The 20169-nt window shown below is 41.4% G+C and overlaps 1 protein-coding gene across 1 annotated transcript in view; it reads right to left on the minus strand.

The window, feature by feature from the left end:
• Positions 1-3371: 3371 nt before the first annotated feature.
• The window catches only part of LOC109039825 (uncharacterized), a 43988-nt gene continuing 27190 nt past the window's right edge, over positions 3372-20169 (minus strand). The window contains exons 4-8 of the mRNA XM_019055493.2: positions 13636-13919; positions 12163-12638; positions 10948-11157; positions 9070-9209; positions 3372-8516 (exon numbers count right to left, since the gene is read on the minus strand). Coding sequence (XP_018911038.2) covers positions 8119-8516; positions 9070-9209; positions 10948-11157; positions 12163-12638; positions 13636-13919 — 1508 coding nt within the window. The 3' untranslated portion in view covers positions 3372-8118. The remainder of the gene's footprint in view (positions 8517-9069; positions 9210-10947; positions 11158-12162; positions 12639-13635; positions 13920-20169) is intronic.

The raw sequence follows: 20169 nt of genomic DNA on the forward strand, positions 1-20169 counted from the left end.
AGGATGGTGAAGAGATTTTTTTGAAGAGACTGGATTTTTTTTGTTTTTTAAAGTTAGCAAGCTTGAATAATTTTGTGTATGGTTCTGAGCAGGGCTGGATTCACCTACTTGCCGCCCATGGCCGTCTGTAATTTGCCGCCCCCTCCTCATTCGATTTGAAACTCGATAAAAACCATCAAATGAACGTGCCAGCCAGCGGAGGAGGGGTGCATAAGACGCATTTATTCGTGTTGAACACATTTTATGGGAAAGCCCTGTCAACACTACTAGCAAAAGTTCACGGAATTTTGCGCGAAAGTTAAGTTCCGTTAACCTATATCTGTGTAGATAAGGCCTTCCATTCATAAGAAATGAACCAAAAAATTATGAAAGAACAAACATAAATGTGGTTCAATGATTTTAACTTTCACCGCCGCGCCGCGCAGACCGCACCGTGTTTGGCGCAATGCGTGAAGTATTCTCGCCTGTCCGTTTCACGCTGACTGCAATGACCGCACTGTGTTTGATGCAATGCGTGAAGTATTCGTGCAGTCTTGTGGGCGCTAATGTGTGTTACATGCCAATCGCTGCGCCGAGGGCTTCTCCTTTTCATCTCAAGTCCTCGTTATCATTTCTCTCTAAGTTGCGCCGTTCTAGGCCAAATCGCGTGTTTGATTTCTCTCGTAACTCGACTTATTGAAGGTGCTGTCTCTTGTATCACTAAGAGACGACAAAATTAGAAATTACTGTACTCTCAGGAAATGAGAGATTTTGTCGCTTTTTCGCGTTTGTGATTTTGTTTTTATAAATCCGATTTTTTTTATACCTACACTTTAAAAAATTGCAAATTTTTGCCGCCCCTTAGATTTGCCGCCATGAGCCGCGGCCCATGTGGCCACCCCCTTAATCCGGCCCTGGTTCTGAGAGTGATTCGTTTTTGTTTAATTGATATTCCTGCTGATTGAAAATGCGTCGAGTCATTCATCCGGATGTTGGAAAATGTCTTACGATTTTCGGGTCCTGGTGATTGGTACAAGGAAGTCAAAGAGTTTTTAGAATAGTGGGTATGAATACTGCTTAAAAGAAGGAGATTTTTTGTAGTTTCATGGCAAAAATTCCTGTCGAGGCATACCCACTTATCAGGGATTCCTGTTGATCCAACAGAAAAAGAAAAATTTCACAAAAATAAGCCGAATAATTTAACGAAAACAAACGCAACAAAATAGGGAACCATGGCTAGGAAACAAAAAATCGCTTGAAAAAACCTCTCTTTTCTATCACAAGTGGGGGTCCGTCGGTTATTGATTTTTATTAAATTTATTACATTTTTGTTTCCTAGTCGAACAAGGCGTTGAAACCAACCTGAAACGTCCCAAGCATTTTGTTTGTTCACTAGCCTTGATTTCCCGTTTGATTATTTTTGACCTTTTTCTAGATAAATTTTAGATGAAGCACATTTGCCTGGATGGTGGAGTTAAATAAGATAAAAAAAAATAAAAAAAAAACTAAAGGAATTTTTACAAAGAGGCGAATTCCAAGTTGTTTGGCCACTGATTTCTATTAAGACATGCTAGTCTGTTAATAGTCAAATATCCACAGAGGATATCAGAATTATCTAGTTTCTTTCACTAAAAAATTAAGATGTCTGCAGGTAAATCTAGAGAATGCTGCAAATATTGAATTTTCACCGTAGTTTTGTTTTTATCGTAATCGATGATTACTAAACACTGTAGCAAAAATCAATTTCATTTTCATTTGTGAAGGATCTAAGGATGCCGATACGATTCATGACTCTATTCCGATATAAATTATGTTTTAGATATTTTCACCGGAAGGAGACGACTTGGCAAATATTGCTCTCATGAACTTTGTCTCCGTGCATGAAAGCCCTTTTCCCCGTAGTCGGTCACATTATTTCAAAATGTTCGCCGGCGTGAGTAGCTGAAACGCTGCTTGCTCTTTAATTTTTTGCTTTCCGCAGGGAGATTTTTTTATGATTTTATTCTGTATTTTTTCTCACTTTGCGAGACACTTAGCTTAATGATAGGGCTCTCTCTCGACGGTCTCAACAGGCTGGAGCGCAGGATCGATATCACGCCTGGGGAGCATAACTCAATTCGGCGTATAAAAATAGCCGCGGGATATGCCCCCACTTTCCCCCTCGCACCACCGCAACCCCAACCCCACCTTCCATATTTATATTCATGAGTACCCCTGATCCTCTCCGTTTCATAACGATCTTACCACTAAATATCCTTTCATTGCAATTATTCTAATGCTCTCTCTTTATCTCATCCTGTTACGAAAATAGTGGCACGATGCCACCATTTCGAATTCTAAATCCACGGTGAAACTAGAAATAGACGAGTCTTGTAATTATCGCTTGCACTTCGTTCCTTTTTTCACCAGAGGAATATATGCTCCTATCGATCGACATTTTTTCAGTGTAAAATTTTTTATAGGTTGGTTTTCATTTAGAAGGAGCCAAAAAATAATCAGGAACCAATATTGAATGGATTCTTATTTAAAATTGAAGTAAAACAGGAAGTTTGCAGAAATTCAAGTCGGGATGCGGAAGGTTTTGGGTTCACCTTGGTAGAAATTCAATCGAGTCCCGTGTCAAAAGTTTAAATTTATCATTTTAAGGTCACTTTAAAGAACATGCAGTAAGTTTTGCTCGTATTTGAGTTTGGCATAAGTTCAGATTTTAACTAAAGTCAAGCTGTCTCCTCAGCTAAACTTCAAGGGACTAAAGATTAATTTGACAAAAAGGAGCGAGTAAAGTAAAATGTCGAACTTCCAGGCCCTGCTGGGTTGTCTATTGGAGAAATTTGCAGAAAGCTACGCTTTTAGGAAAACAAAGGGAACTATGTTATGCCAACTTTCCAATTAAAACTTTCCAGGGTTATACATTTTCCAAGGGAGAACTAAGGAAAACGAAAATGTTTATTTATTTATTTATTTTCTGGAGGAAAAGTTAGTTCATTTTTGGATTGAGCAACACACAATACGTAAAAATGCACCATGAAATGTCTGAAAACTGTACCTCTGAAAACTGAAGCACACAGGTAGCTCAGCGTTAAAAATAAACAAGTATCAACAGGAGTCTATTGATCTTCAATACTTTTGGCCGATGAACCCAAAACTGACCTCAGTTTTTATTTTTCGATCACCACATAGTATTTGAAAATTGATAATGATGAAAAAAAACTCGACGCACTTGGCAGCTTGGCGGCTGCACTTAGAAATGACTCCTAATTTATTGTTTTGTTACCATTTATAACATAGTTTCAGCTTTGAAGGATGTTCTAAAAACACTAATGCGGAAAATAAGATTCTGCAATGGGTTTCTGGGTAACTGCTTATGATTATTGAAAGAAGAAAACACGGAATAGGTAGGTACAAAATTTTATTCATACCTTGTGAGTGTCGACATTGAAAAAGGAACCTGATTTTGAAAAAAAATTAGAATATTTTTTATTCCACTTTTAGGATTTAATTTATAATCGTTTTTTTAATGTCATGAAAAATAGAAACGTGGTGGTTGAAAATCTCTGATAACGAGGAAACAAACGAGTAAAGCTTTAAATAATTTGAAACTAAAAGGAACGTTCTTCTTCTGTAACACCGAGCTTTGCTACTTTTTTAAAACATGTATCTCCTTCTTTTTTTTTCCACCAAACTATATACTGCGAGCAATTGTTTGGAGCGCGGAGAAAGCAGTATTAAAACGTAGGTACATCTGCAATAGCTAACGCACTTATGTATTATGATGAGAATTCTATAATTTGTTTTAAAACCATTTTAATTTCTTGTTATTGTGCTCGTGAGAATAGCTAGAGATATTTTTCTTTTTACGTAAATTTATTACGTCTGTGAGGTTCTGAATAGTCACCTTCATCATCCTAGATTTGCGTCATTTTTTGTGTGCAAAATCCTCTAATAGAAATAAGCAATCATTTACATAGATCTTGAATGTAACATATTATTTTGAATACTCGTAATTAAACCAAAAGGAATTATTTAAAAATAAGTGTGGAATACAGTTTTAAAAATATAAAAATTCATCAAAAAAATTACGCTAACGAAAATGTTTCCAAAATAACATGAGTATAAATATTATTACGAGTATAAAATTCAAGGAAAAAGGCAATCCTTTGAATTTAATTTATACGAGGAGTTGTGTCAACTAATTGTAAATGAGATTTACTCAACGATTATAAGTTTTGCAGAAGACATATTAGTTATTAAACAATGATTGAAACTGAAAAACAGCAAGCTAACATTCCATAGAACACTTACCTAAAAAACAACATGCATAAACATGTTTAAGCAAACGTTTTGGGCATGCTTCCTTCTTTGTGGTTTTATGGTTTTGTAGTTTTACTGCCAGTATCGAAAAGCGTGCATTTTTTCGTTGGAATAAGTGTGAAATATGTAGGGAATTTTCATTCACTGGTTTTTCGAAACCAGGCGAATAACATCAAGTTTTTTGTTTCCATTTTTTCTGTCTCTCGTCGTTCCGAAACAGTATCGCGGACTTCCTACTTTATCCTTCATTTTCCTCTTCTACCTCGACATTCATTTCATAATGGATGTGTACGGGATTTTCGATTTATATTCCTTACACATTAATTTAATGACGGTTTTTTTTAAAAAAAGAGAGAAGGAAAACAAGAACATATCTATGAGTTAACTTATTTTCCAGATATGCTAATTCTAAGATCCTACTGAGTAACATCGCAGGTTCGTCACATCTAAAATCATTCCTATCTATTACTCGAATTGTTACGAATTATTGCTCGAGCCTTATAGCCTTAAAAATACGTTAACATTTAAAAGAATCACATTGAGCATTATTGGTTACAAGACTATTTTTCTAATTTTTCACTAAAATTAAGCAAACATATCGTGGTGAACCTATAAAAATATTCCAAAATCATCGAGGGTAACCTAATATATACCTCCAAGTCTAAACATCAATTGCCGAAAAAGAATGAACGAAAAAAATGACAGTCTACTAAAATTTCATGTTATTCAAATACGTTGCATCTGAACCATTCACGGCTTTCACAGATTTTTAGTTCCTCTCCATGCGATTACTTTTGGCTGCAGGTAATTTTTACCACTTCTCTTGTTATTTTGATCTCTTTAAAGGGAAGTTAAATTCGTAATTTAAGCTTTGCAGCGCCCTTATCGTAAAATTTAGTTTTATCGTTTCAAAATTTTTAGTGGATATAAAATTTTGTGGTTGGGATGTTCCAAAAAATATACATTTCTGGAGCGATCTGGCAATGCCAATGCGAGCTGTGGGAAGTAAGAAGGGAGCTTTGCTTACAGTTGCAAAGGAGTTGAAGAGGTGAGGGAAGGGAACGCATGGAATGTGGGGAGCCGGACAGCATTGCCAGACAGCCGGATGTAAATCTTTCTTTAAAAGAATTTTACGCGACGGGTTAGAAAATATTTCCCCTCACTTGGCAAACTTTAACCGGAATAGCATTCACTCTAATTAATTAGAGAGAGGCGCCAACCGGAACTTCAAACGGAAAGAATTCCTCAATAATCACTCAACCTCACTGTTGATATGGCTTCGAAAGTGTCGGGTTAAGAATCCAAGAATGCCTAATTTTAGATGGGAGCGGTTTCCATGTTCCTAGAGGTTATAATTTCAAATTGATGAGCATTGGTCAACAAGTAATTTTCCACCATTTTCCTAAAATCCACCAGTGCGTGTAGGGCCACTCTGTGCATCTGAATTAGAGAAATAATACCCCAAAATCCAAAACGAAAGGACCGTCTACAAATGATGTCAGGGTTCTGGAGGGAAAGGTAGTCAAACCGAATCCGGCGCCAGGCTGAAAACCGCGCGAAGTATACTCATTGTTCATCTCATTGCTCATTAATGAGGTTCATGGTGGGCCCCGAGGTGGGTCAGAAAGTGGATTGATGCAAACTTTGGCCACAATTTCTCAAGGAAATGAGTTCAGTTTCTGATTTTAGTGGAGCGTTATTCTCTAGTGGGCTACAGCCCTGCCGATCTGGCCGACAGAGTCAACCAAATCCACTCGTAGAACACTGGTAAAAAAAAACCTCTTGGTTCAAGAGTGCAGCTTCTTGTCGCCGGATTTAAGAGTCTGGACTCTTGTTTCAATGCAAAATCCGCTTGAATCAATGCAAAATCCGCTTGAAACAAGAGTTCAAGACTCTTAAATCCGGCGACAAGAGACTTCACTCTTAAGTCAATGCACCGCGGCATTGGTCCAAGAGGTTTTTTTTACCAGTGAAATTTTCCTTCTGTCACGTCAATTTGACTTTCGGCTTTTGATTGATCGGATTTTGATAAGCTTTTTCTCCCCTTGAGAGTGGATTTTTGAGCTTTTAATGAACCTTTCGATTGTCTCAAAAAGTTGTATTTAAGAAAAATTATACAAGAACCCTGCAAAAATTATATGCCACTGTTTCATTAGAAAATGTCGATGCTGAATGGAGAATTTGCACAAATAATTGTATTGCTTCATCTGAGAGTTCGTAATGAGCTGAGTTCGCGGTATTTTTCATTATTTTTTTCTGACATGGGGAACTGTAGAAAAATTGTTTTAAAAGTGAGATAATTTGTCGCCTTGAGACGTCATCTGGCGGCATTTCCCATTCAAACATATGTATTTTAATAGATTAGGTTATTTTGTCCTATTTCCTCCAATAGTTGTCCAATTTAGAAACCAAGGATGTCATTGTGCTCAGTTCTCGTAGTAATTTCATTTTAAACATAAAATTCACAAACAGACACCTGCAAATTCTCTAATAAAGAGCAAAGGCAGATCGCTACGATTACTTTGTGTGTGGAAAGATGCGGGTGTGGGTTTGCCTCAGGACTTGGACATAACTGCGCACGAAAGGAGAAGGGTTTGAAAAGATGAAAATTCCATCACGTAATTTATGAATGACCTTTTCGCTCCAGGAGGAGACCCGACCTTGTCTCGCCATCTCCTGTTGTCTCCAGTGGCGTGGCGTGAATTGCGATGTATCGATTGTTATGCCATTTAAATCTATGGTAAAGAATCGATTATTAAGGTATTCGCTGCGAACACCCTGTTTATCGATCCTTTTCCTTAGGTTTAAATGGCATAACAATCGATATATCGCTATTCACGCCACGCCACTGGTTGTCTCATCAAATCCCTTCAAGTTGAACAATCGATAGATACCGCTTAAGCAGTCCAGGCACGTAGCCAAAGGAGTTAAGGGAAGTACCAAGTTTTCTCTCCCCTCCCCCCTCCATGATGAGATTGTCTTAGCCAACCTGAGCTCGTCTTCACTTGATAGGGGCTAGTGCCAGCGTATTTGTGATTGAGAGAATGCTAATTTACACTTTCCTGGAGAGAGTTATTTCCGAAGCTCAGCGCCTGCATTTTAATATTCGTAATGCGCACGACAGAGGTATGCGAGCGAGGTTCAGTCATGTCTAGATAATCCCTGAGCAGCCTCTTTAATAAGTCCCAGATGAATTCTGAATGGGGCATCGGTAATTTCAGTTTTACTGGCCTTCATCATTATTAAAGGATTGGTTTCAGAGCATGTGCGACAAGAGTTTACAACATTAAAAAATCTCATTTTGACAATATTTTAGCCGTGTCTTTTGAATGAGGTGTGAAGTTCCCCTCTTAATACGAATTACATTTCAAAATTAAATTTTTCCACACCTAAATTTGGTTTTTTTGAACATTTTGAGTGAGTAAACTTTCTCCAGATCTTTTGAAAGAGAAGGAAGATCGGGAATATTTGAAATTTCGGTGAGATATTTCAAGGAAGCTCACAAGGTTGGGAAATATTTAAAATTGTTCTGAGGCTATAATATACAAACCGCACTTGAACACAACAATGCCAAAAAAGTGAGGGTTTTTGAATTTGCGAAACGGACCCACTGCACTGGAAAAAAAGTTACGGGCTGTGCGGACAAACCGTTGGTTGCAGGCTCAAAGGCCGGAAGTTGCTGGAGCCGTAACTTCAACTGCTCCTGCTGTCACATCCGGAACTTTCGGCCTCTGAGCCTGGAAAGTGAACGGTATGTCTATGCAGTCCGTAACTATGATTTCCACATGGCGAACTTTTTTTTCAATGCGTGTCATGAGGCAATGGTATTTAGTTTGCGGCACTGGGATTTTCATGGACTTGTACGCTAGCGCTATGATCAGTCTTATCGGTACTTTGAGCTGTGGGGTGGATCATGGTGTGACTCTGGATGTTGATGACGGTCACCGGGCTGCCGGGTGGTTGCTCATACTGCTCCTTGAGATTCAAGGCGTCCATCCTGGAGGCGGCTGGCGAGATCTCTCTGGAGGCGGCCGGTGATCTCCGCCGGTGGGGGCTCACGGGGGTCGTCGGTTCTGGGGTTGGGATCGAGCACCGCCTTCGGTCGTCCGATTTGCGTCTCTGCCGTCTTTTCCCAGAGCCTTTTTGTCGTCCCTTCGTCGAACCCACCGCCGACGATTCGTCGAAGGTTTTCGCGCGGGAGTATTTGTACTTCTGATTCGCCATCCCTGCAAACGGTTATCAAAATGATGTTACATCTAAAAAACATGCACGTATTTGACGGAAGTGTCAAGTTAAAAATAAAAACAAAAAAAAACCCTGAAAATCCTACTTAAAATCTGATAAAGTGGGGCGTCCCCCTCATGAGAGTCTTGATGACGTCATCGAGGGGCGCCTTCAGTGACGTCATCGACGGCCACCTTTGCTGTCGTCAACAGGCGACTCAGTTAACAGCATCCACATTGAGGAGGGGCTTCTATCAGCCAATGGGGCGAACTTTCAGGTTGATAAGGATGGGGGGGGGGGGGGAGAAATATTTATTGTGTAGAAAAGGAGGTTAGAATTTTAACGAACGGTATGATTTATCTGTACTCTTACGTTTCATGTCACCCTGGGCGTTATGCGTTACGCATTACCCTTATGATTATATTTAGTTGAGTATGATTTTGACCAGGAATCATGGATGAAGCCATGTGATTTTCACTCTGTCTGGTGCTTGATATACAGTCAAAGATAGGGACGTTCGTGCAAGGAATTAAACCCTCATAAATCTGTAATTACCTGCTATGGAGTCTCGTGGGGCCTCGAGGATTCGCATCCTGGCTGAATCGTCGAAGCTTGAGCGCGGGGACAGTCGGGCGACGAAGGATTCCTGTCGGCTGTGAGGCATTGAGCGAGACTCCAAGCCCTCTTGTTGATACCTGCGAGGGAATAATAAGTTACTATAAAAAACGCAGTTGAAGGACGCAGCCTGGAAAACATCCATAAAAATGCCTATCTAATCATATAAGAGCTTTCATTAAATATTTTTGCGATAGAATTTCGGCTGCTTTAAAAAATCAGGGAGCTTATGAATATGATTGATACGTAAACATACTCTCCGTGCAGGGCCGGATTCACCTACTTGCCGCCCATGGGCCGCCTGTATTTTGCCGCCCCCTTCTCATTCGTTTTGAAATTCGATCAAGTGAACAAGCCAGCGGGGGAGGGGTGCATATGACGCGTTTACTCGTGTTGAACACATGTTTTGGGAATGCGCTGTCAACACTACTAGCAAAAGTTCACGGAACTTTACACGAAAGTTAAGTTTCGTAAACCTATCTCTGTGTGGACATGGCCTTCCATGTTTGGCGCAAAGCGTGAAGTATTCACGCAGTCTTGTAGGCGCTATGCGTTTCACGCTGACCGCACTGTGTTTGGCGCAATGCGTGAAGTATTCTCGCAGCCTTGTAGGCGCTATCCGTTTCACGCTGACCGCGCGCAATGACCGCACTGTGTTTGATGAAATGCGTGAAGTATTCGTGCAGTCTCGTAGGCGCTAATGTGTGTTACATGCCAATCGCCGCGCCGAGGGCTTCTCCTTTTCATCTCAAGTCCTCGTTATCATTTCTCTCTAAGTCGCGCCGTTCCAGGCCAAATTGCGTGCTCGATTTCTCTCTTAACTCGATTAATTGAAGGTACTGTCTCTTGTGTCACTAAGAGACGACAAAATTAGAAATTACTATACTCTCAGTAAATGAGAGATTTTGTCACCTTTTCTCGTTGTAATTTTTTTTGTCTAAATCCGATTTTTTCTTATATCTACACTTAATAAAAATTGCAAATTTTTGCCGCCCCTTCGATTGGGCCGCCATGGGCCGCGGCCCATGTGGCCACCCCTTTAATCCGGCCCTGTCTCCGTGTAAAAAATACCACGGGCGAAACTATTTGAACAGAAAAGATTTTCTGGTGAAAGTTTTTCCAGAATTCAAGTTTTTTTCCCCAAACAAATATAGAACCGGTTGTTTTAAAAAATAATTTTAGCAGCTTTTAAAGGAGCAATGTTTGGATTCAATGGATTTTTGCTTACAAGAAATTCAGTCAACTGAGTGATTTATCAATTGGTAGAATCGTGCAAAAAAGAAATTGAGCGTATCAAAATTGTCAGCAATCTAATCCTCGATTCACGGTTCACGTCCTTCATTTGATACATTTACAAATTTACTGCGCCTGAAAACTTTTTTTTAGCCGCTGGCAACCAGTTTTGCTCAGAGAGAGAGAGAGAGAGGGAGAGAGACGTAAAAGAATTTACCCTCAAAAAAAAAAAAAAAAAAAAAAAATCTTGCAAACTTTTAAACATTTTACTTGTGCAGGATTTCTTCAATTGTTTGAAAACCGTTATTTTCTAATGCAAAGAAGTGGAGCGAAAACAAGCGGTCGAAAACGGTTGAAATCATATAATGACTTGCGAGCTGGTTCGTTTATTTGAAGCATTTCGGAGCAAAGAGATCCAAATTCATTTTGCTGATGAGCCCCGGTTTACGTAAGAATACTAGCGTTGTGTGGCTCATCAGAAAAATGGACTTCGCTCTCTTTTGCTTCGAGTTGCCTCATTTAGGTAAGACGAACATCGAACATCTTCATGCTCCATGGGCAAACCTGAAAATGGGCACATCTTACCCGTCCGCCTCGTGATGTTCTATTTGGGTCTGTCGCCTGAGCAGCTGGCGGCGCTGGAAGCTCGGCGATTTGGACGGTCCTTGGTTCTTGTCCTGTTTCGTGCGATCTTTGATCCTCAGAGTCACCGGGTAGTCCGGCAAGTGAAGGTCCATCGCCATCGATGCTTGCGACCCTCTCTCCCGATCACGGTTCTGCTGTCCCTCCATACACCTGCCATAAGATCATACCAACTCGATATGGAATCTCAAGTATGTATATTCGCAACACACTAAAATGATGGTCACTATTGGCATACGTAAACATGTGGCTTTACAACACTCCCTGGCGCCTGGCGTTCTAAGACATCTGATGCCATTGTCCTCAATTGAACCATAACCATTCGAGAATTGGGTATCTTGACATTTCTGCCACGATCTCATCCTTCCTTTTTCTCGATGGACGCCCTTTGCGCCCTCTCTGAGGAGGAACCCAAACTAGGACCCTCTCGGGTAACCTATCTCCTGCCAGTATCTGAACATTATCATACCACATAAGTCGTTTCGTCAAAATATCATGCATGATGGTGCATGATGATTTCTCGTGCCGTATCAAAAATGCTGAAAAGGTACGTTAAGCCCGTTTCTTACGATCAAAATTGATCTCTCAAAGTGATGTCACCTGTCTCTCAAAGACTATCGGGCTGATAATCTTTGAAGGCAATGTAGGGTTACGTGACCCCACGTGAAGCCACTTAGAGAGCTCTTTTCTGATCGTATAAAACGGGATTCACGTAATTTACAAATGCTTTCAAACTTTCAGGAATGTAGATACGACAAACTTTCTATGCAACTTTCCTGTAAATATTGGAAATTGAACGGCCTCGTTACAAACAGAGACAAGAGACCCTCCACTCATATCTCGGCTACAATGGAAGTTTTTACTTTCGGGACTTCAACTTTAAATTGTTGACCCACCTACATGATTGATGTTCAACAACGTGTTGGGAGTTTCGTTTTGCAAAAATCCGAAGTTTGGGAAACTTGTTTGGTTCATGACGTCATTCGAAGCTCATCATCTACCGTGTGGGCACTGTGGGCAGGTTAACAGACGAAAAAAGAGTGATGACTGTTGCTCCCTTATAATTGTTCATAAGGAACTGTTGAATCCCCGAAAGTAAAGGCTTCCACCTGTCGCGAAGAGGCTAGTGGAGGGTCTCTTGTCTCTGGTATTACAAACCTGAGCGAGTTGTCAGAGATGGGATCGGGCCCTCCGACGGACTCGCGGCTGCCGCTGTGGCCGGAGCCTTGTCGGGAGACATGCTGAGGGGTGCGCGGGGGCGAGAAGAAGGAGCAGTAGTCGGGGATGTCGACGGACATGGCCTGCCGCTTGAGGAGGCTGTGCGGGTTGAGGAGGGTGCAGCCGGAGCCGGGGGCGACCCGGTCGCGGCGCTGCTGGTAGATGTAGCTGCTCGGCACGGCCATCCGGGAGGGCAACACTTGCGACGCCTTGGCCGACATGAAGAGGATCGGAGAGTCCCCACCGCCGCCGCCCAGCTTCAGATCCTTCGTCTCGGAGTCGACCAGGCTCGGCGCTGAGGGGCACCGGTTTATCCCAGCCACGCTGAGGGGGATCTTCCCCAGGGGGTTCGGGCCCTGCTCCAGGGTCCGCGAGAACTGGATGAAGGCCGCTGTCAGAGCACGCCGCGACATCACCTGCAACCCAAAACAATCCACTTTCTATGATAGTCGTTGCTAATAGGTGTACACATAGGCGGATCCAGATACGCGCGGAGGGGGGTGGCTGTATAGGGGGTCCGAAGGACTCCTCCAGAGGATTTTCGAATTTATGAAGCATCTTTAATGCAGTCTGAGTCCATTTCGTCCTGAATAATTGCCAAAAATAAACGTCTTTCCTTCTTCATTCCTTTTTTCTTCCTTCTCTTCCCCCCCTCCTTTTTTTGGGCGAACGGGGGGGGGGGGGGGGTGATGTACGCCCCGCAGGTCCGCTCTGGATCCGCACAAGAGTATGTACTACTGCATATTTTTCAGTATCCTGAGTAGTAACACGACAAGTGCATAAAACAGGACGAAGATAGAACCCCGCCATTTTTGTTAGGTTTGCAACTTTTTTTAAAAATACATTACAGCATCATTACAGCGCTCCCATGCGGAAAACTAACAACACCAACTTGCGTAATTTACACTGTAGAATGCGGCAAAGGCCCCAGAATTGGCAGTTGAACGATAATCTTTCTAAGCCCTAGACGTGGGGCTTCTTTAAGGAAAAGAGCAGTTGAAGGAGATTCGTCATGGATTCTTGCGTGGTTAAACTGGCTTGCAATATAGCGCATCCATTTAGTTAAAAGATTATGAATTTTTAAGCCAAAAATTGAAGGAATTCGAAAAAAGAGGCAGGATTTTCCTTGGAAAAAACCTTGCATTCGACACAGAAGTTGGTTATTGTATCGAATGCGAGGGCGAGGGGTTTCCAAGGAGTATCTTGTCCTCGTTTTTCTGAATTTTACAATTCTTCTTGATTGAGAATGATTCTTTAGTTTCATGCGCAGAGCCTATCGTCCTATACCAATTCAAAATCCTCTGAGGTCTTCCACTTGATTAATGCGACATATCGCGCCAGTTCGACCACATCAGAAACCCGGACAAATCACGATAAGGAGCGACTACGGCCGTGAATAGTGAAGGTGCTCACCTCGGTGGAGATAGGCGAGCGGGGCCCGCTGGAGGTCTCGACGAAGCTGTCGCAGCGGCCCTTGTGTCCCTGGCCGTAGTCCCATTTGTTGAGCTGGGAGCTGCTGGTTTTGCGGCGCTCGCTGTCCCGGAAGCTGGTCTGCTTGCTCCCGGTCCCCTCCCGCGGGCTGTGCTTGCTCGCGCGGTGCGTCGAGCTTTGGCTCGCCTTCCCTCGCGCCGCCGCCACCTTCGCCGCCGTGTCCCGGGCCTCGAACGTCATCACGCAAGCCGCCACCACAATGAACCCTAAGACAGACAATGCGTAATCCACAATGGGTCAGTTGCGCTGGTCGAAGAATCGTGTTTTCATGCTTGATTCTTGTAGATTAGCCAAAAATAATATGATCTGTCAAAACCGAAACTTTCTACGTTCGATATTAACCGACATATCGCCCTTTGAAAAGTCGGGTTTTTGACGTCATCCACCGCGGTAGTGACACCCTTCGTCTCTTCCACCTTGCTTTCATCCGAGTTACACGTTAAATGATCAGTGTTTTCTCTCGTTGCCAAATGCCAATTGTCTAACTAAAAAATAAATTCTCAGTATATTTTTAAAAGATGGAATCTAAGATACTATGATGAGTACTGTCGTTTTTCTCTTATATTGACAAAAGTTTCAATTAAGGTCTCGAAAAAATGAAGCTAGTGGAAGGATGGTAACACAAATAGATCGCGAATCGTTGCTCTGCTCCTTAAAAATGGAGCAAGATTTCTCAAGAGTCGTTCATCTAAAAATATAAGTCATTCAAGACTGAAAGTGATTTTATGAGCCAATCTTGGATAGCTCAATTTTTCCCATGGATTAGAATAGCATGAAATGCGGGTCTTCACTTCAGAATTCATCTTAACGAAATATTTTAAAGCTTCGAATTAAGACGAAGATATTAAAACTTGGTAAAGAATCCGTTCTTGAATGTCTGAAAGCATATGAAAGACCTTCTTGCCTCGGTCCGACTTTTTTCCTCGGGAAAAAGTTTGATGGGATACCGACTACATGTAAACATTTTTTAATCAATTTTCCTCCTCCGTTGCTCTCGTTTTCTCCCCTCTCAGTCCTTCTACATTTCTTCGCTGTTCTGCTTGAATCTGTTAATTAGTCGCAATGGTGAAATGTGTTTAATTTCAAGCCAGAGGCAAGCGGTACTTATTAAAGGAGAAGGAGAGGAATACAAGAGGCGCAAATAGTTTTTATCAATGTCGATGGTTGTATGGAAATCAACTAACCTGTGTTAGTTAATATCTTTCCTTTCCAGATTCTCTCAATTTGAATAGAAATAATGATTGTTTTCGTGTGATTTCTTATTTTTCCATTCATTGAAAAATCAATGCAAATATTGTTGTGTCTAAGCAGTCTTCCATTTTTACAACATTATTTTTTATGGTCCGTCGTGCATGTCAGTATTCTTTTTGTTCCAGTTGTAAGGTATCTAGCTTATGTTGTTCAAACAAGACATTACAGCAGTTCAGCAGGTTCGTTGTTATCCTTTCTAACGCCCCGCATAGCGGGCGATGACGAGTTCACAAGTATCAATATCAAGGCAAGTTAGGTTCGGTTGGGTTAAGCAACTAAACTAACTCCGCGGTGATGCTTAGGGTATCAAGCGAAATTGAAGGCGCTTCACTGCGTTCTCGCAGATCGGCTTAACAACTCCCACAGTGTGCTTTAAAAAATTTAAATAAAATGGAAATACTTATTGATGGGACCCTTAAGACCATATAGTGGAGTACTTTCACTAACATTTTAGTCAAAAATAAAAACATTCTTCCAAGCTCCTGGAAAAGAAACCTTAAAAATTTTCAGGAATCAAATTCGGGAGCGGGAACGGAGCAGGGACCCTGAGTTTTTAGAAACTTGCTCAAATGAACGCTCAGGTCCAGTGCCAGAGCAAGTTAATTTCAGGACGCGCCGCTTACGGCCGGCCGCAGGCGCGACGAAATGTGCTCAGCTTAGATGTACGCGAATTGAGGAGCAGGTAAGGTCCCGGGACTAGGTGGCTGCACAGAGAGTGAGCAAATTTCGGCCGCGGCTAGAAATAAACTCTCTGAGCAGGTTTCCCCGCCGCAGAAACTTGCTCTAAGGCAACTCGCCACTAATGGTTATTTAATGCGCCCGAATGGCAACACCGTAAATTTCCCCAACCCTCAACCCCGATCGAGTCAACCGATCGCCGATCGGGCAGGTAGCGCGGCGTCCGACACCGCGACAGGAGCACCTTGCGGACCGTGCCTTGTCGCCGCCGCTGGCTTTGATTTTGCCAGACCATCATTTGGCTTTTCTCATGGATTATGTAATTACTAATGAATCTGATGCTATAGTATCTTTCATACGTTCGGCTTCCGTCGGGAAGTCGTCTGGCTGCAGCCACCTCAAAGTGTTACGTTCATCTTTCAGGTCATTTTTCAGGCAACATTTTTATTCCCGAGACCAAAACTTGTTTTTAACGCATGTTAAACTGATTTATCTCGGATTCTGGCGTGGTCGAACTGACGTGCGATGTGCCGCTTCGATTGAGCCAATGGGTCTGTTGCACCTATTTTTTTTAATTCATTTTCTAATAAAGTGCATTATTCTGAGCGTCATGAATTTTTCCCAGAATTTTTGGACCCCCCCAAACACCCCAAAAAAGCACCCAAAAGTTCAAAAAATTTTGGCGGGAAAATTTAAAACTACAAATGACGGGAGAGTGATGCCATTTTGTGACGTCACAACTTATACCCCACGTTTGTTTATTTTACAAATACATGGATTTCCCCACAAAGGGTCGAGAGGCAAATTTTCAAAAAGAATTATCAGACTGTTGGAGGCCGTATTCATCAAATTTTCTTGCGATAATAGACTCTTTATACTCTCTAGTTGATAAAAACATCCCTAGTAACTTACAAATCACATCAGATGATTTAATTATTTCCGATGCATCAAAGCATGTCACGAAAGTGAGGTTAAGTTTACAATCTTATTTGGGATACATATAAGTCCTGTTCTCACGGTAAAACTCTCATATAATTTAGTTTTAGGTTCCTTATTCCTAGGAACTATCTGCCGTGGCATGATGCAGCTTTCTGAATCTAATTCATTGGATATTGGATCATTAGATTCTACTTTTTTGCATGAAATGTTTCTTGCTCAGCTGCGCTAGCTGACTAGCTGAGGGATCAACGTACTCATTTGAACATATTCACTTATTTAAATCTGTCTGCTCATAAGTAAATTAGTTGAAAATACCATCAATTTTACATAAGGTAAGATTCTCTGCCAACCAAGCACCAGCTATGAACTGTTGGAGGTCCTTAATCACCCGTCCGGTTGAGGAGTTATTACCCTTCCGATTAATCCAGTGTCTGTTTGGATGAATGTATGGTATTTTAATAATTACTTACAACTAATGATGCAAAGAGTATATACAAAAACTGTATACGTATGATATCGGGGGTAAATATTTAAGTCAATAGTTTCCATCATATTTTTAAAACTTCCAATGAAAGGTAGCTGTTGCAGTAAGCAGGACAGATCAGGAATACCTCACTCATACATCATTTGCACTGAAATACTGGGACAATAAGTCATCATTAAGAGTCAAATAATGAATACAAACTTGGTTTTACACAATATATCTAATACATGCGTTGATGTATTTGAGCAAACAGCATCAACTTGACCAGCAAAACCCCCTAAAGGGAGACATAACCACACTTTCGGGACTTCCTTACATGTATTAAACTTTAATATGATGCGATTTGAACATATTCGTTGATAAATATGTAAAATAGAGGATGTGAAGAACTGATATCTGCAAGAAAATTTGGTAAATAAGTTAAATATCGACCGAAATTCGTTTTAGAAAAACGACTTTGAATTCCTTATGGGGAAGCACAGGTGCGTCGAAACGGCGGGAAATAAGATTGCTGGTTGTGACGTAGACGACCAATGAGAGGCCTCCGTTGGAACTTTGAACTTTATTTAGCTTTTGCAGCTTTAATATCAAACTAAGAATGTTTTTAACCACACCAACCGTCTTCTCGTGAAAATTTACATGGGAATGGCTCATTGAACTCCAAATCCCTCCCGAGTGCAACAGACCCATTAAAAAGCTCGGAAGATGTTGACTCTCTTACGAAAAGAGGGACAAAAGCCCCTACGCATGTGCTTCAGGAATCATTCTCAACAAATATAATGGCAAAATTCAGAGAAATGAGAGCAGGGACCTTTATGGGAAAATCCTACCATTCGATTCAGTAATTGGATGCGAGGTTTTTCCTATAAAGAATCCTGACTTTATTTTTTAGAATTTTACCAATTTCTCAGTTGAAAATGATTTGTAAGCTTACGGGGAGGGGCTATCGTCCTTCTGTAGGTAAAAATGAAAATTCTGCTGACATATTTCACGCAATAGATGCGACATATCACACGCTAGCTCACGAATCACCTGAAATGAGATTGGAGTAAAAGGCGCGTTAGTGCAGTTTTTTTTTTTTTTTTTTTTTTTTTTTTTTTTTTTTTTTTTAAAAAATTGAGATATTGATGATATCAAGTAAAACTAGTTTTGAGTCATATCCTGTAAAAAATTTGCTCCCAAATTCCAATTTTTAAGCATCAAAGAGTATGAACTTTTTTCCTGCCGTAAGGATCCATGTAATTACAAAACTTCGAACTCGTATTTCTCGGACACCCGTAAGTGCAATCTGTGATGAGCCTCGAGACTCATTAGACCATGCGCTAACCGTGGCCCATACAGAAATCAACTACCCTATCAGGCCAAACAGTGCACAGGTAGGCACAAACCCAGGGATCGTGGCTCGGATCGCCGCGTGCCTTCCCAGCTGAAGAACAAAAGGCTACCCTCGCCGCAGTCAGACCTAATTACTTCCGCTCGATTACCCATTTCACTGCCACGCTGAGTTCCACCAAATTTTCAAAAAAATTGTTTTGCATGTATTTAGCAAGTGTTTCCTTACTTTCCGTTAAAATACGAATAAAAAGAGGCTTCATTTCTAAAAATCGGCCGAACAGAAGAGAAGTTACAGTTCGAAATCCGAAGAGATACAAAAAAAACTCGGATTTCAACGCAAAAAATGAAAGGAAGGAAAAAATGAGAAACATATATCACAATTGAAAATCATTTGGCTCAGAATGTTACAAGCAATTCCATTATCTAAGAGAGCAAAAATTGCGGCAAAATTTAAAAAAAAAATTGGTCCGAGTTACGAGGGGAGAGGGTCAAAGAGGCTAAAATCCCATCTAACTTTTGCCGTTTTCCTGCAGAATTGATGACGAGAGCATATATTTGTTATTCACGGATGTCTCAATCAACATATCGATACATACGTATTTTTACACGTATAGAATTGACTTTCCACGTTAGGGAGTCGACATATCGACGGTGTAGATAAGTCGGCAATCACATAACTCGGTTTGCGACGTCCTGTCATACTTCATTTTTTAACAGAGAACTACTCAACGGCGATTCTTTAAAACTTCCGTGATTTTTTCTCTCCGTGCGAAGAAAATTCTGCAAAAACTTCAAGGAATGATGTCAATTGGTGCTCCTTTAAAAAAATGACGTAAAGGTGGAGATTTTCAGACACCGCAAACGAGGTATGTGATTGCCGACTTACACCGTCGATATTCCGATTTGTTACGTCGATTTTTTCGATTTTTATACGGAAAATTTATAGTTTTTTGGGATTAAAATTAGTTACTGATTCACGAAAAAATAAATGCATCATGACTAAAGCATATTGATTTTCACATTGCACTCATGGAATTGATTTATAAAGTCAACGAGTGGGGATATCGACTTGGTATAGCGAGTTTTTGCGACTTTTTTTACGGCAGATCAGAGGACTTTTGGGATGTAAATTTTTAACTTTCAACTCCCGAATGAATGTAGAATTAGACATGGCTGACTATTCAGTGGCGAAAGTTGAAATCCCGATTTTTTTGTAAAAACGTCGCCGGCGGAAGTTCTAAAAACGCTCCGATCGGTCTGAAACTTTACAGGAATTATTTCTTTATGAATTGGCACCTATTGGAAACCGAGTAGCTGAACTTTAACTTTTTGTTTGGAATACAAATAAGCCGCACCCTAATGCCTCAATCCTCGACGCAACGGCAAGAAACCAAATAAGAAAGGAGCAAGGACTACGGTGAATTTCTAGCCGAAATCGCCGTGCAGATTCCCCTCCCTTAGTCCGCACACCCCTACGGTGGAAAGTGCCGCGCTGCCAAAATGTGCATTTTCCCTAATTTTCGGCGGAGCCGCTGAGCAAGTTTCGAGTCGGTCGAAACTTGCTCAGCGGGTCGACAGAGTCGTTAGCGGATGAAACTCGGCTCCCGCACAGGACCTGAGCAGGTAAGGTGGCGGCCACTGGCTCAAGTGCAACGATTTCGGTCAGCGGGGGAGCCCACGGTGACCCGTGCTCTGAGTTTCGCACAACGGCACACTCCTATCCGTGCAAAACTCTACGGCGACGGCGCGAGTCCATTACTTGAGTCGGA

The sequence above is a fragment of the Bemisia tabaci genome, chromosome 1 (genome assembly GCF_918797505.1).
Source record: "Bemisia tabaci chromosome 1, PGI_BMITA_v3".
Lineage (NCBI taxonomy): Eukaryota > Metazoa > Arthropoda > Insecta > Hemiptera > Aleyrodidae > Bemisia > Bemisia tabaci.